Source organism: Thamnophis elegans, chromosome 1 (assembly GCF_009769535.1).
Source record: "Thamnophis elegans isolate rThaEle1 chromosome 1, rThaEle1.pri, whole genome shotgun sequence".
NCBI classification, from domain to species: Eukaryota; Metazoa; Chordata; class Lepidosauria; order Squamata; family Colubridae; genus Thamnophis; species Thamnophis elegans.
The window spans coordinates 168041533-168058578 of NC_045541.1; the positions used below are offsets into that span (position 1 = coordinate 168041533).

At 43.5% G+C, this 17046-nt stretch overlaps 1 protein-coding gene across 2 annotated transcripts in view; it reads left to right on the forward strand.

The window, feature by feature from the left end:
* The first annotated feature begins 1501 nt into the window (after positions 1–1501).
* Positions 1502–17046, forward strand: part of ARID3A (AT-rich interaction domain 3A) — an 89532-nt gene continuing 73987 nt past the window's right edge. The window contains exons 1-3 of one of the 2 annotated variants that reach the window (XM_032238869.1): positions 1502–1974; positions 10363–11350; positions 14623–14920. In XM_032238869.1, the coding sequence (XP_032094760.1) occupies positions 10926–11350; positions 14623–14920 (723 nt within the window). In that variant the 5' untranslated portion in view covers positions 1502–1974; positions 10363–10925. The remainder of the gene's footprint in view (positions 1975–10362; positions 11351–14622; positions 14921–17046) is intronic. The other variant, XM_032238870.1, reaches the window with a different exon arrangement.

Below are 17046 nucleotides of genomic sequence, written 5' to 3' on the forward strand. Positions count from 1 at the left end.
GTGATCACATGCTTCAATGTTGATGGAGAAGAGAAGGGAAAAAAGGCAAGGAAGGAAGAGAAGCTGAGTCCCTGGGTTTTATGCCCTCTCTGGCCTTTGATCTTGAGCTTGTGTTCTGATTGGTTGTCAGACTCCCATGGGGCCATGCAGAGGCAACTCTCTAGGCTGAGTTTTGAATCCAGGTTTGGTTGAGTTCTCAGATGCCATGTGACGAGTTGGATAAAGGGCCAATATTATCATGCCTTAATCCCATCACTCTGGAGCTGAAGGGCAAAACTCTTTATTATGTAAAGTGGACTAGCTCAAGCTTTAATGGCTTATTGACAAAGGGGGATGGGCAGGAAGCTGCAGGAAGTTTCTCTTTAAAACGTTTCTCCCTTTCACATCCAGGAAAATATAATATTCTGCCTTTTCAATATTTCCTAGGATATTTCATTTTTCTGGGAGAGGGCTGGGAGAAAACTTTCCACAGTGATAAAAGTGCAAACCAAGAACTCAGGGCAGCTGGATATAATTCGGAGGAATTTGAAAAGAAGCCTTTGTCTCTGAGCGTAGAGCTTCTAGCAATACAACATCGGGGCTCATGTGGGCCCCAGCTATCCAAACAACCTGAGCTTACTTTGTTGTTGTTAGTTGCGAAGTTGTGTCCGACCCATTGCGACCCCATGGACAACGTTCCTCCAGGCCTTCCTGTCTTCTACGATCCTCTGGAGTCAATTCAAGCTCACGCGGACTGCTTTGGTGTCTCTATCCAGCCACCTCATTCTCTGTCGTCCCCTTCCTCTTTTGCCCTCAATCGTTCCCAGCATCAGGCTCTTCTCCAGTGAGTCCTTCTCATTAAGTGGCCAAAGTATTTGAGTTCCCTCTTCAGGATCTGGCCTTCTAAAGAGCAGTCATGGTTGATCTCCTCTGACTGGGCCATTTGTCAGAACTGCTTGCAGGTCATGCAAAAATGACGGCTGACGCTAGATGGCAGCAAAGGGCTGTAATTGCCTGCCTCTTTTTAGCTACCACCTGGTGGGTGTCTGGGGTTTCGCAGTTGCAGGTCTGGCCGCCCCACCCTTTCTGCTGCTTGCTTCTGTCTCTCTCTCTTTTCTCTCAATTCCCTAGTGCCAACTTGTAATTTAAAGCTTAACTCCTACCCTTAAGCCCCTAAATGGCAAACTCGAGGAATTCCTAGCAGCCATAACAGCAAAAAAGGCAATAATAAGCACGTTCCCTCTCTGCACGCTAGACTGGGTCAACTTACGGTTCAAAGTGTTGTGGGAACCCGGCCTTCCGGGGAAGCTTTTAACATGGCTGATTTGCTTTGTTATGTGCGAATACCACAAACGGGAGTTTTGTTAGCCTGGATTATTTAGAGGGTTAAGAGTTATAGAGCCGAGAGTACCGCGGGACTTTAAAGGGACTGAAACGTGCAGATACAGGTGGCGTGTCTCTTTGCGAGCGGTCTGGCTTCTCGCCCGTGTTTCCTCCGCCAAGGGGAATTGCGCGACGCTCCCTTAGCAGGGCAGGACCCAACCCTCTCTTATGGCTGGGTCCTGATTCAGAGGTTAGGAATTTGCATCTGATTGCTATTTTGTCATCCTATGATTTGTCTATCCAGCTCTGTGCACGCCTTAGGCATCGAGGGAGGAGGAGGAGGAGGAGGAGGCCATGCAATCGCTTGTAAAAGGAAACTTACTAATCCAAGCCAGATAAGGGAGGCGGCATTAAGAGCGACGCAATTAAAAAAAGGAAGGAAGAAAAAGAAAGGGGGAGGGAGGACGCCGCAGCGAGGAAGAAAAAGAAGAAAGAAAAAAAAGGAAAGGGAGGAAAGAATCTGCCTGGACGATCAAAAAAGGGGAAGGAAGCATCGCGCGTGGAAAACTGAGCGGCCCAGCTGGATCAGAGACTGGGTTCCGGGGGTGGAATAAAGGAACCAGACAGAAGGGGGGGGAAAAATGAAGCTCCCTTCGCCTGCCTCTCTGCAAGGTAAAATAGCCACCGCGGCTAGGAATCCGCTGTCCTCTAAATGTGTTTTTTTGTTTTAAAAAAACGGACAAACGGCTCCAAGCAGGGTGTGTGTTTGTGTGTTTTGAAATCCGAGCGAATGGAAAACAAAATTGCTGGCGTTTTAGAAGAGATGTCCAGCTTTCCCCTCCTTTCCCAAAGAAGGGAATGGAGGGGTTTTTTTGGGGGGGGAGGAGGGGGAGTAGAGCGATATAAATAAATGGCTAAATAAAGTTAATATGTAATGTGCTTTGCGGGTTGAGCGAGACCATCGCCTCCGCGTTGCTGCTTTTCTTTGAAATGCCCTCGGATTCTAACTTTACTTTAAAGAGAGAGAGAGAGAGAGAGAGAGAGAGAGGACCATAGTTATATATTTAAAATCGAGTTGTGGGAGGGGGCGACGGGCAGCTCCCCTTCATGTATTTCCCCCCCCCCCTATGGGGTGCAGAGGAGTCCCTCGCCGTCCCTTTCCTGGGCAAGCTGGCCATTCCACTCCTCGATTAATTTTGCAATTTAATTTTAAGCTGGGGTGGTGGTGTTTTTTTTTTTTTAAAGACAGTTGTACGTCTTTAAAAGTAATCCATTTGGCTCGCTTCGCCTCTCCCCCCCCCTCCAACCCAATTAATGTTTGTGTGGATCGCTGCTCACTGTTTTTTTTTTTCCTGTTGGATTTGTTCTAGGCTGATTTTTTTACACGCGCGTCACGGAGTCTCGAACGAGTACTTTAAAAAAACACACACAACAAAAAAAAGTCTGCTTTAGACGATCTCGTTGAAAAGGCTGCGCTTATACCTCTGTAATTCAATATTAGGAGCTGTTGTGACCCATAATATTCCCTTCAGTGGAACTGCCATTATCTTGTTTAACCCTTTTTAACATTCCAGGTCTCTCCACCTTAACCTAGAAATAATCTTTTTAAAAGATAGCATGTCCATTAACAGCATGTTTATTCAGAAAAAAAGTCTCTCACTTTTGTCTGCTGGGCCTAACTACCCTAGTGTATGCGATTGTCAGTGTAGCTTTGAGACAGCATTTTACTTACCAGCAACAAAGAGAGATTTTTCTGTATTCGAGTTGGAGGCACCTTCTATGCTTCCCCTGCTTCCCCCTCCCCAATTTAATGGCTAAAATGGAACACAGTGTTTAATAAAAAGGGTGTATAGTAGCTCTTTTTAGCCATTTGGCCAGTTCACCTTCAAGCCCCTTTCTATTACATCTGTTTAGAAGGACTCAAGGTCAAAGTGGTGAATGGAGTATTGGTAACTATGAAAGCATGCACACACTTGTGTGTCCGCAACAAGAGTGAGCTGAGAGATCTGATTGTGTTGACTTTAGAGGCACCAACTGGATCAATATATCATGCAGAGCTGCAGTGCCTATCTTTTGCCTACCCATCAGGCTTGCCTGTGGATTATTTAACCTGCATGTGAAGGGGTGTTTTTGGAAATATTGCATTTAAAGGAAGGCACCCTTTAAACTTAGTTATACAGCAATTTTTGTCTGCATCCCGTGGCTATATTTCTCCTGACTGCTGAGCTATCTCTATGATTTGACTTTGCAGGAATTACTAGTTTGATCTCTTAAAAAAAAAAAGCTGAGAAACACGATTGAGGACTTGGATTTCCCTTCGCAGTTCTGACTTTTACAAGCTTCTCTCTAGCAGAGTGAGAGGTAATTTAGGGTGTTTCAGGGCCCTCTCTGGAATTTAGATCACCTTTTGCAAACTAGCAACAATCCTGAAACATGTAAGATCATGTCGCTTCTCCTGCTTGTGATCACTAAGGACTAGCTCCTTGGACAGACAATGGTTTTGCCTCTGCCAAGACAGCTTTATTCCCAGACATACTGTTTCTGCTCTCCTACCAAAAGTTACGTCTAGGAGTAAGATTTTGTCGCTTCTCCTGCTTGTGATCACTAAGGCCTAGCTCCTTGGATAGACAATGGTTTTGCCTCTGCCAAGACAGCTTTATTCCCAAACATACTGTTTCTGCTCTCCTACCAAAAGTTACGTCTAGGAGTAAGATTATGTTGCTTCTCCTGCTTGTGATCACTAAGGCCTAGCTCCTTGGAGAGACAATGGTTTTGCCTCTGCCGACAGCTTTATTCCCAGACATACTGTTTCTGCTCTCCTACCAAAAGTTGCGTCTAGGAGAAGTTAAAAGTTGACCCCAGCTATTTAGAATCCAGCCTGTGGAGTCTGCCCCTTTGTTCTTTTTACCCTGCTCACTAAAGGGTGACAAAATATTGAAACTGCTTGATGATGTTATTGAGTATGCAACACCTCCTTGCCCCTAACATACTTTATGAGTTGGAAAAGTCTGGCTTAGTCAATTATTGCAATTTTATAAGAGAGTGACGAATAACAAGTAGTCAAGGTCATCACCATTGCAAAATTTGGTATGGTGCAAATGTGTGCTCTCATAGATGCATGTATACTCAGGCTACAGAGTCTGTAGGTGGTATACAGAAGTTTATTGAGCTAGAGGCAATGAAAAAATCTGAGCGGTTTTTTTACCCCCAAATGTCCTTAAATGATTATTGTCAATTTACCTCATCTCATTTATCAGTCTCATAAAAATAATACTTTGTTGATTTATGACTCCTTAATTGTGACTGGCTGATTGTATCACATTATCTTTGCTTCATTACAACTCAGGAAGTCAGTTTTAATTCTTATCTCTGTGCATCTGCTGTGGCTTGTTCTTCTTACCAAATATTACAATTAAACCCATCGCGCAGGATACCGTTCTATGGCGCACATCTGTGAATGTGGTCCATATGTAAAAGCCCATCGCCACATGTAGCTCAAATAGCTCCTGTTCCTAGGCTGAATTTAGAATATGCTTCCCAGATGGGAAGGAGAAATCTGAAAATCTGATTAACCTTATGCTATTAACTTCATTTGACAGAGAATTCTGCCCAAGGAATTAAGAGTCTTAAATTTCAAGCCTGTGCATGGGGAAAAAAATAGAGGGCATGCGAAAAACATTTGGGATCTGGACAGCTTCACATCTTGTGTTTGGGGGAATTGATTGGCAGCCTAGATAATAGAATTTGCTGCAATATAAATTGCAGCAAATATACATTCAAGCCTTGAGAGAGAAGCATTTCTCCTTGCCCGCCTGCTCTGCTCACATAACTTGCTATTTCTGCCTATCCTTAGGATGATCATATCGGCACTAACTAGAAAAATCCCACCACCTCTTTTTGCTTAGCTAACAGGCTTCTGTAAATTGCCCTTTGTTTCACTTTCTGCTGCTTTCTAGATTAATAAAGCATTAATGTCTCTGGGCCAGAACAAAGCTTAGATGAGGCTGCCTTTTGACATCCCAATTCAACCATTTCTTGAATTCTTTTTTCTTTTTCTCAAACTTTGACAACTGTTATACCCTTGTTTACATCTGGAATTGGCTCTATAGTTTGAAGGGGCAGTGGTGGGGAACTAAAATATTTTTGACAAGTGGGAGTGTTGACTTTAGATAGGAGAAAATGTGAAGGCATTATAATTCATCTTTAATTTCTAGGTATGAATTGCACAGAGGAGCAAAAGAAGGTACTCTTTAATACATTTGAAATTACATATTTTGGGACAGAGATAGACAATTCATATATCTTTTTTCTTTATTACAACATTTTACTAATTAGGCCAGGACCAAGGGTCACATATTTTCAATCTCTGGTTATATTTTGTTGGTTATTTTGAGTTTAGTTATACATATTGTAGGCAAGCTACTTAAATTACATTAGGTAATGAGGAACAGGCACTACTAAATCCACAAGAATTGAAATATTTGATATTTATTGTTTGCCACTTTACCTTTTTTGAAATATACCTATTCAATTATCTATATACTCACCCACACCAATCAGTTCAGTAATACGCCCTTATGGTTACTGGACCGATGTTAATAATATTCAGTTCTTGAAAATTTCTGTAATATAAAACTTCTGTGATGGCGGGGGAATAAAAAGCCGCAAGCAACTGACATTGTGAATATAAAATTATTAGTGTTAGTTTCCATGTTCTGGGATTTTTTTGAGATTCGAAATATCAAGACCCATGCAAAGTTATATGTAAAACTGGACGAAATGAAAGCAGGACGTGAGAACTTAGTTCTTTTCTTTTTTTTTTGACCGAGATGAGGTTATTCTCAGAGAGTTTTTGACTGTACAGGTAGTCCTCGACTTACAACAGTTGATTTAGAGACCGTTCAAAGTTATGACGATACTGAAAAATGTGAGTTGTTATGACTTTTTTTCCCCACACAACCATTGCCCACGATCACATGACCAAAATTCAGATGCTTGACAACTGGCTCATATTTATGACATTTGCAATGTTGTGGGATCACATGATCCCCTTTTGCGACCTTCTGACAAGCAAAGTCAATGGGGAAGCCAGACTCACTTAACAACTGTGTTACTAACTTAATAATTGCAGTGATTTACTTAACAACTGTGGCAAGCAGGGTCGCAAGATAGGGCAAAACTCCCTGAACAAATGGCTCACTTAGCAACAGAAATTTTGGGCTCAGTTGTGGCCGTGAGTCGTGGACTACCTGTATTCCTTTTGGGGGCATCTTCCGTTGTCCTTTTTTATCTGCAGAAGTGCAGATTTCACACCTTCTCCCTTGAGGACATGAAAACCAGAAGGCATCATTTTGGGCCCTTCCTTTGCGCTGTGCAGCCAAAGGAATTAGAGACAGTATCCACTGTGGGTCTCTTGATTGGTTCCTGCTTCCTCTGATGTCATTAAAGCGCTTGCCTTGGTGAAGGTTCCATGGCAGTTGGGAAGAAAAGGGTATTTCGTGGGAGAGGGCCTTGGCAGAAGACAGAACGGGGTTGGTTGGCAGGGCTGTCTGTTAAATTTAAGTTGGGGGGTGGGTGGGGTGGAGTTTCCAGATCTACTCAGTTAGTTGTAGTGGAAAACAGCTAGTTAAATTAGACAGTTTGGTGATAGCTGAGAAGCATCTTCTCAATTGTGGGCATTGACAGACTGTTCTCTTCTTCCAACTCCATGGAGGAATTGATCTTTTTGTGAGCTAATGAAACTGGTGGTCCCCTTCGATCATACATCATTGAGCCCCCTCCTCCAGTGTGGTGTATACTGACATTCTCCAGTTTAGAGCATTTTTTAGAGACTTAGGGCAACAACAGAGTTCCCAGGCCAGGCTGTCTAAGAAACTGGGAATTGATTGAAGAAGGTTGGAAGTGGCACACAGAGTGCTGGAAGTGGCACACAGAGCCATCTCTCTGGGCATGTGAGCTGTCGCCCATTGCTCTGCCAAGTTCTGGTGCGCCGGCCAGCTGGTCTTCATGCATGTAGGAGTGCCAGAAACTGGAAGAACAGTTGCCCAGGGCGCATGCGCCCACCAGGAAGATTATATTCCAGTTTCCAGCTGGTTTTGCACACACATGCGCTGGAAACCAGAAGACCAAGTGGCCGGTGTGCATGCATGCACCAGAAAGTGGAAGAGCAGGTGCCTGGCATGCGCGCTGGGTGGCTGCTCTTCTGGTTTCTGGCATGCGTGTTTCCATTTCGGCAGTCGGTGCCGAAAAGGTTCGCCAACACTTGTGTTGTAGTCCTCGATTTACAACCATTCATTCATTTAGTAACAAGAATACTAAAAACAGGGCCTTATGACCATTTTTCACACAACCATTGTAGCATCCCCTTGGTCCCGTGATAAAATTCAGCCGGTTGGTATGTATTTATGACAGTTGCACTAACCTGGAGTCATGCAATCACCTTTTGCGACCGTCTGACAAGCCAAGTCAGATTGACTTCGCAACCCTGTTGCTAACTTAACAACTGCAGTGATTCACTTAGTAATGTGTTGCAAGAAAGGTCATAAAATGGGGCTATGCTCACTTAGCAACTGTCTTACTTAGTAACAGAGGCTTTGGGCTCAATTGTGGGTTGTAAGTCAAGGAGTATCTGCATTTTCTTGAGGAAACTTTGATGGATCTCAGAAAGCCAACCCAAGCCATATCTAGTTAGTGTTTGAATAGGGGACCCAAGAATAAATCCTAGGTCAGAGTGGAAAGTTGAAAAATACCTGGGAATGGCAGTGGCCATGTTTTATTTGCTGAGAAATCTCCATGTACATCACCTGCGGAGTCACCAGATTTCAAGTTTCAGAGAAACTCCTTGTTAGAACTAGTATAGTGAGGCGTTTATGGCACTGAACTGGGACTCGGGGAAATGGATTTTGGCTCAAGTTCATTCAAACATAGGTTCTCAGCTGATGCCTTTGGGATAGTCGCTTATTTAGTCTATCCTGCATTGCAGGATTGTTGTTGCAGAGATAAACATTGAAGAAGGAATTCATGAGCCTAGCAGTTTGCTAGATCTGGCTATGGGAGGAGCCCTCTCAGTTTTCTGGCTGGTCTTCCAAACTATCAGTGAAAATGCCATGCATATTATGACTGCATTAATCTGAGCAAGTTTGAACGAGCTTGGGGGCTCTTAGGGAAGGCATGCATGGTCTTGTTGGCAGGCAATCTTTTCCATGGGAATCTTTAATTTCTGCTCATTTTTGCCCTCTGTAAAAAGAGCACTGTGTTCTGTGGCATTGGAGCAGATAATGCCAGAATGTTTTCTTTTTCTAGACAGATGACGATCTTCGCTGTGGTATTCAGAGGCGTTGTGGGAAGTTTTGGTGGATGTTAGAAAATACGGTAATAAGCTTTGGTTGCCAGGGGCAAGGAATCATTATGTCTGGGTGACCCAAATATAAATTAGAGAAAGTTGTTGTTGCCTCTTTCCCCCCCCATCTTTTAGGGCATCAGGCTATGAATAGTAATGTGGTTATGGGTGGCAAATAGGCTAGTGAGAATTCTTAAGGTATACCGTTTCCCCCCGAAAATAAGACAGGGTCTTATTTTCTTTTTACCCCCGAAATAAGTGATTGGCCTTATTTTTGGGGAGATATTATTTTTGAGGTGCAGGAGGCATCGATCGTGGTCACCTCATGGCTGCTGCTGTGTTGCAATATTTTGAGGGAGGGCTTATTTTAGCACAGGTGCTCAAAAGCCCGATTCGGTTTATTATCCTGGGAGGTCTTATTTTCGGGGAAACAGGGTAGTAATTTATCCCTGTCTACCTTTTGGTGGCTCAGTGGTGGCGGTGGCTCATTGGCTAAGACGCTGAGCTTTTCGATCAGAAAGGTTGGCAGTTCGGCGGTTCGAATCCCTAGCGCCGCGTAACAGAGTGAGCTCCCGTTACTTGTCCCAGCTTCTGCCAACCTAGCAGTTCGAAAGCATGTAAAAATTGCAAGTAGAAAAATAGGGACAACTTTTGGTGGGAAGGTAACAGCGTTCCATGCGCCTTCCACGCTTAGCCATGCCAGCCACATGACCACAGAGACATTTTCGGACAGCGCTGGCTCTTCGGTTTTGAAACAGAGATGAGCACCACCCCCTAGAGTCGGGAACGATTAGCACTTATGTGCAAAGGGAACCTTTACCTTCACCTTACCTTTTGGAAGGGTTTTAAAACCTGGCTGTTCCCTTGGGCTTTTGGGGCAGGCTAATTGTGGAATCTGGTTGGTGTTTTTTGCTTTGTGTGGATTGAAGAATCATTGTTTGTAACAGCCTATGTTTTATTGTTTGTTTTCTACTGTTTTTATATCAACATTTCCATTTTTTAAAAATTTGTGTTAGCCAACAGGCACGATTTAAGGTAGGCCACACCCATGCAAATTTACAGAGTAAATGAATTTATTTGGGCCGATGCCTCCTGAGAGATTAGTAGAAATGCAGTAAAAAGTGTTGCTTGTGACTGTGTGAACATGCTCTTTGTGTTGAGATACATTTTGTAAGAGGTAGAGGGTTGGGGTTATAAGCCACAATCATTAACTGTGGACATTATCTAAAAACTGCACCACTGTTCCCTCTTGACCAAAGGTTTTGCTGGCAAAAGCCGAAAAACTCTCTCCTACCTTCCTGTTTGTTAAAAAAAAATGTTGTTCCCCTTTTTATAATTGCTTCTGCTTTTGTTTATATGTGTATTATATGTATATACATGTATCTGTGGGTATGCGATGTTTATAGCATCTTATTGATAAAATTGGCTTCAGAGATAGTAGTCATTATTTCCACTTTCCACATGATTCAGATTAAAGATTCTGATCTTAGTGGGTTCTTCTTGTTCTGTCTTCTATATTTACCATTTTTTAATCCATTTTCCGTCTTTTTATAGACAGGCATTGGAGGAGCTACTTCAATAAAACACACCTTATGAGCTCAACAGCTAAATTTTGTATAGTTCCTATATCTGGATGAATTAGCCTTTGGTAAGAAGTCAAGCTCCTAGCTCTTGCCGTCCTAATGTTTTCTCTGTATATGTTTGTGTTTACTTTTTTAAAGGACAGGTTTTTCACTGATGCCTAGATGAAGAAGAAGAGGTGGACAACTCACAGTTTGCAGATTGCCCCTAAGCCCTCCTTGGATGGAAAGAAACGTGGCAAAAGAACAGGGTTAAGCTTCAGTTCAGGTTGGCGCAAAGCAACGTGGTTGCATAGAACGTGGGACCTTGAACTGCAGGATCACGGCTAATTTTTAAAGCATCATGTTATTTGAATAGCCTTTTTAAAAAAATATCTCTGCAAACTCCTTTCTGTACAAATTGACTTGCCGTCGTCCCCTTGCTGTGGAAAGAGCCGCCTTTTGGAAGTGGTTAATGGTGCCACGGGTTTCTCCCTAACCCACAAGACAGTGCAGTCTTGTGACACTTTTTAAAAAGTGGTTGCCCTCCCCAGAACATCTGGGGCAGAGGGCATCTCCCAGCATTCCTCACGGCGCTGACCCCGACTGATCGCTATTCTACAGCCCCTCCCTCTCCTGTGCAAAGCATAGGCTCCTCCCCTTTGGAGCCTTGCTCTGCCCCTCTGATTTCCTCTGCCAGGACACTGCCTCCTGCAGGCAGAGCCATGAAGCTGCAGGCCGTCATGGAGAACCTGCAGCGCCAACAACGTGCCCGGCTGCAGCAAGAGATGGAGGCGCGGCAGCAACAGGACCAGCCGCAGAGCAATCCTCTGCCCCTCCCTGCACCGAATCCGACCATGTTGTCAGCCCCTGGCATCACAGCGTTGCCCCGTGGCCGCAGCCAGGAACCCCCTCTCTCTGAGGAGGGGGCAGAACCTGACACTGCCCGGATCCAGAGGGCACAGATAGCGGCTTTGGCAGCTATGCGGGCAGCTGCCGCTGGCCTCAGACAGTCATCCAGCCCAGTTGGGTCGGAGGAGAGCCATTCTTCAGAGGAAGAAGAGCTTGTAGGGGAAGAAGAGGAGGAAGAAGAGGAGGAGGAGGAAGATGGCGAATACCCCCGAGAAATAGGCTCAGACGAAGAGGATATGTAAGTTTTATCTGAGTCCCACCCAGCACTTTTTGCTGTTATGCTAGTGTCCTCATAAGGGGCTTAAATGTTTAGATCATGAAGGCCCACATGACTTGTGCCACAGATGAAGGGGTGTGGAGGAGGGGGGCTCATTGTCAAAAAATCAAGATGGCATCCATGGGATCAAAGCCCTTCCCCTTTGTTATGGGCATCATTCATATGACACAGACTTTATTAAAAGGGGTAGAGTTTCAGTTTATATAACAAGCCATGATCATCTTGGTGTTTTGGGTTTTTTTTTGACACTCCCACCCCCTTAGAAGTCATTACCCCAGAGACCTTTCAGGTTTGTCTGTTTTCTCAACCAAATTGTAATTTTTAATGTGACCGATGCATGATTGGACAGGAATCCTATGAAATAATTTTAATGCTAGATAAATGTTCAGTGAAATAAAATGAAATGTAATATTTGTCCTGGCCCCTCAGCGCTCAGATCAGTGGTGGGTTTCAAATTTTTTTAGAACCTATTCTGTAGGTGTGGCCTGTTTTGTGGGAGTGGCTTGGTAGTCATGTGACCGGTGGGAGTGGTTTGGCAGTCATGTGATCGGGTGGGAGTGGTTTGGCAGTCATGTGATCGGGTGGGAGTGGCCAAGTTGATGTCACTGAATTATTTGACCCAAAGAATGATCTACAAAAAGAAGAAAGAAAAAGAAATGTATTATTTTGTGCACTTACTACTTAAATAAGAATAAGTACACAAAACAATAAATCACCTACTTACAGAGGAAATATGACTGTCCTTGCCGGTCTTCAACATTATCGACCACCTTAAACACACACTTCCAGCCCCTCTGCCTCTTCCCTCTTCCTGGATTCACTCAGATGTCTTTAAAATTCGCAGCCTGTGCACACACAAGACATTTTTAAAACCCACAGCCTGTGCACACGCATACACTCTTCCAGCAGCCCCTCTGCCTCTTCCCTGTTCCCCCAACATCCTCCCCCCACCCCCCAGCCACTCACCAGTTCTTTCTTCTTCTGGTTCTTCTTCTGAGAACTTTTCGGCAACATGGTGACGATGGGTGGGCGAGTGAAAGAGTGAACGAGGGGAAGCAGCGTTCCAGTACGGGGCCTCCTCACCAATGGGTACAGGAAGGAACGCTAAATTTCACCATCCGGTACGGCCGTACCGGTTGAAACCCACCCCTGGCTCAGATGTTACGGAGCAGACTTTATATTTGCAGGGACATTGGAATGGAAGATTGGGGTGTAGCTGTATGTCAGGGTTCCCCAAACTTAGCAACTTTAAGACTTGTGGACTTCAACTCACAGCAGAGCTGGCTGGAGAACTCTGGGAGTTGAAGTCCACAAGTGTTAAGGTTGCCAAGTTTGAAGACCTCTGCTAGTATGTGCTACCTTGTAATTCTTGTGCTAAAACATGTAATTCACAAACTTTCTGGGCTCGGACAGAAAGCCAGGGGTTTGTTTTCTCTTGCACGGTATCCCTTTTGCCGTGGATGAGTAGCCATTTTATAAACTGGAGCGTCTCTCGTTTTTCATTACTTTTTCAAAGGTGAAAAGGTATTGTTCTCCCATCCCAGGGTGGGATAAAATAAACGTGCTGAGTTGATTTGCGGCTCACACAAAACATTTTGCAAAACGTTTGGAAAGCAAGATTATCGCTCACTTGACTGCTCTTGATTTGGTAATTTTGGTGTGTTTCTCCATCAGGCTCCTGGGCCCCTCCCTAGTGTTGTTGGGGTCAGGAGACAATAAAACCAGCAGCTCTTAAGGCAAAACCAGTCTGGCTAGTTTTTAATGCCTTGGGCTTTTTGATTAAGTTCCTGATCCTTGTTTGAAAATTTCCAACCTATTTAAAAAAAAAAAAAAAGTACAAAGGGAGGGGGGGGAGAGAATGCCATTTTTCCAGAATCTTTTGAGGGGAGTGAAGTGTGTCTAAATATGCCTTTGTTTACTCAGCAGTCAGATGCTTCTACTCTAACAACCTTCAGATTTGTTGGGAGTTTGATTCCCATAACCAGCTGCCTGACTTCTAGGGATGGTTTCTGTAATGGGGGGAGGGGGGGCGAGGGAGGGACCTGAAAGCAGCCTTTGTGAAGAGCTGTACCCCAACAGCCAGTTGAAACAGAACCTCAGTTTCTGATGTTTTTCAGTGTTCTTAAGGAATGAATGGGTGTCTAAAATCTAAGCAGGGTTACAGTACCTCTTTTTCCCCTTTAATTCCCCCCCCCCACCACCATAGTAAAACAGGCCAAAGTTTTGGGCCTCCAGTTAACAATTCTAGAAAGAGTGCAGAGAAGAGCAACAAAGATGATTAGGGGACTGGAGACTAAAACATGAAGAACGGTTGTAGGAACTGGGTATGTCTAGTTTAATGAAAAGAAGGACTAGGGGAGACATGTTAGTAGTCTTCCAATATCTCAGGGGTTGCCACAAAGAAGAGGGAGTCAAACTATTTTCCAGGGCAACTGAGTGTAGAACAAGAAGCAATGGGTGGAAACTAATCAAAGAGGGAAGCAACTTAGAATTAAGGAGAAATTTCCTGACAGTTAGAACAATTAACCAGTGGAACAGCTTGCCTCCAGAAGTTCTGAATGCTCCAACACTGGAAGTCTTTAAGAAGATGTTGGATAGCCATTTGTCTGAAGGCAGGGGGTTGGACTAGAAGACCTCCAAGGTCCCTTCCAACTCTGCTATTGTATTGTATTATTGTATAATTCAAGTTATAAAAAAGCTGGGAGGCTGCAGTTTCTCGTCTCTTAGCTACTTTAAGAAAAAAAAACTTAGGTCCCTTCCCCCCCCCCATTTTATGCCGTAATTCAGGCATCTAATAGAAAGGCTATTTTTAGTGTAGGATTGACTGTAGGCTAGAATAAACAACTTTTTTGGGATTTAGAGCATATCTGGCAAGTCTGTCCTGGCTGCAGTTCACATGACATTACGTTATGGGAAATCTGCCTACTCCTGGAATGACTGCCGTGGTGGGTACAGTGCGTCCCAAAATAATTATTGGAAGGCTGTCTGTCATTTTTAAGAGATGTACTGGGGCCCAAAGTATTGCTGCAAATTGACTACGATGCAAGGTGATGGTGCTTTGCAGGATGCCAGCTTGCTATTTAATTATTTTAACCTAGACATGCCTGCTATTAAAAGCTTGATTGGCATCAGAGAGAGGTACCTGGAGGTGTATTAGAACCCAGAGTCACCATTCTTATTATCCTGCTTTAGGTATTCACATTTTCCTCCTTATAATTCTCTCCCTCTTTTAGGAAGGGCAAGTGGGTTGAAGATTTTGAAGAAGACCTGGGTGAGGAGGAAGAAGACTACGAGGAAGAAGAAGAAGAAATGGTGGAGGGAGGGCTTGGCTCCAGTGCAGTGGCTACATCAAACCCTGGCACCGCCTTTCTGCACAAACAACAGACCCCCCAGCAGTACCGAGGAGAACCTTCCAGACTGGTAGGGGGGCAAGAACGGGGCCATTCTGGGGTTCCCCAGCAAAGCCTGTCACAGTTGCAGCCCCAAGCCCTGGACCATGGAGATTGGACTTATGAAGAACAATTCAAGCAGGTAAGGTGTAAAAATATATTTTCTTCCTATCTTTAAATGACAGAAATTCAGTGATTCTGCCGGTCAAGTTGTTGATTCTCCCCCCCCCTTCCCAGCCAGTGAGGACTAGAACCTTGTTTCCATTTGTGCAGGGAGGGTAAGACAATATGTAGGAATGAATTAGGGAGATAATTGCGTTAACCTGTGGCTTTTTAAATTTGGTGAAAAGGGTTAAGATGGGACTGAGAAGAAGCCGCAAATCAATGGGTCAACCTTGCAATGTGGAATATCCTCCCCCCATCTTCGTTTAATGATATATTATGTGTGCTGAAAAGCATGGTTTATATCTTTAGAAAATACTAATTGAGAGGCATGTTCATCTTCCTTTGGGGAAAGTCAGCTATATTGTCAGGTGCTATAGTTTGAGAGGTATTAATTTAATTTACAGCCAAAAGGCAGTAGTGGAAACATTGTAGTGATAGACACTCATAAAGTTATGGGTAGGATGGAAAATATTTTTATTTATTAAACTTGTACACAGGCCATCTTGCCAAAAGCAACTTTAGGCGGCTTGCAGACATTGATTAAAAACGCACCATAAATCATCAAAACAATAAATAAAGATCTTAAATTTAAAATGAAATTAAAATAAAGCTAAGGGTGGAGAGGGAAGGGGAAAAGTGTGCCCAGGGAGGAGGTGGAGTGTTATCCACTCCCATTAGCCCCCTCCAAACTGCCACATTCCCATTGGTGTTCCATGTCTTCAAGGCCTTTCAAAAAAAGGGTGGAGCAGATCTGACCTTGGAGATGGGGAGGAGATGTTCCAGGGAGAAGAAGCCAGAGCAGAAAAGGCAGAAAACATTGTTAGTGCTTTGGAGTTCAGCATTTTGTTTCATTTGCTCATTCAGGAGACTTGTAAATTGTCATTCACGCAGGGCAAGATGGAACCATAATGACAGAATAATGTAGCAGCCGTTATAAATAGAATAGAATAGAATTCTTTATTGGCCAAGTGTGATTGGACACACAAGGAATTTGTCTTTGGTGCATATTGCTCTCAGTGTACATAAGGAGAATAAAATGCATTCATCAAGAATAAAAAGATAGAACACTTAGTGATAGTCAAGGTTACTAATAAGATATCAAATTGTACTAAGAAATAAATAAAAATATAAAATGAAAGATATAAGAAACATGGTTATAGTCATAAGTGGGGAGAGAGAGATACTAGGAAGGAAGAGAAGAATAGTAGTAATACAATCATAGTAAATTATTTGACAGTATTGTGGGAATTGGTTGTTAAGCCAAGTGATGGTATTCGGGGGGGAAACTGTCCTTGTGCCAAGTTGTTCTGGTGTGCAGGGCCCTATGGCGTCATTTTGAGGGTAGAAGTTGAAACAATTTATGTCCAGGATGTGAGGGGTCTGTAGATATTTTCACAGCCCTCTTTTTGACTCATGCTTTATACAGGTCCGCAGATTGGTAGTAATTGTTTTTTCTGCAGTTCTAATTATCCGTTGAAGTCTGTGTCTGTCTTGTTTGGTTGCTGAGCCAAACCAGACAGTTATGAAGGTGCGGATGACAGACTCAATAATTCCTCTGTAGAACTGAATCAGCAGCTCTTTGGGCTGTAGGACAGAATTAAGTCACAGAATTCCTCCAGGTATCTTCATGGCTGCCTGCTGGTATACGGGGCTTTAAAAACTGTTTAAATTAATGGAGGAGAAGAACCTTTTCCAGTCCGATGTTCTACAGATGGATGGGACTTGTTCTATTGAATTATGTGAAGTTCTATTAAATTATGTGAAGCTCTTGGTTTGAAAGCTCTCACCATGGTGTGAATTCTAGGCATTGCTGCCCTTAGCTTTACAGAAGTCAGGAAAAGATTGTGTTAATGACTTGTGGTTTACTAGATCCTCTGTGTTGAAAGGCAGTCTTTCGCTGTTAGCTGATGAACGGTGAACTTTCCAGATACACCCAGGTGGCCATTGTAGAAAGCAGTTTGTTGAATTCTGTGAATCTTAAAATAGACATATGGGAGATGTTCAGTATTCTTACATTCTCACCAATCTTAGCAGTGATGGTTTCATTTCTGAACCTTAATTTCCTCTGTTAAACTCTTTTCATATGTCTGTGTCTTCTAAAGC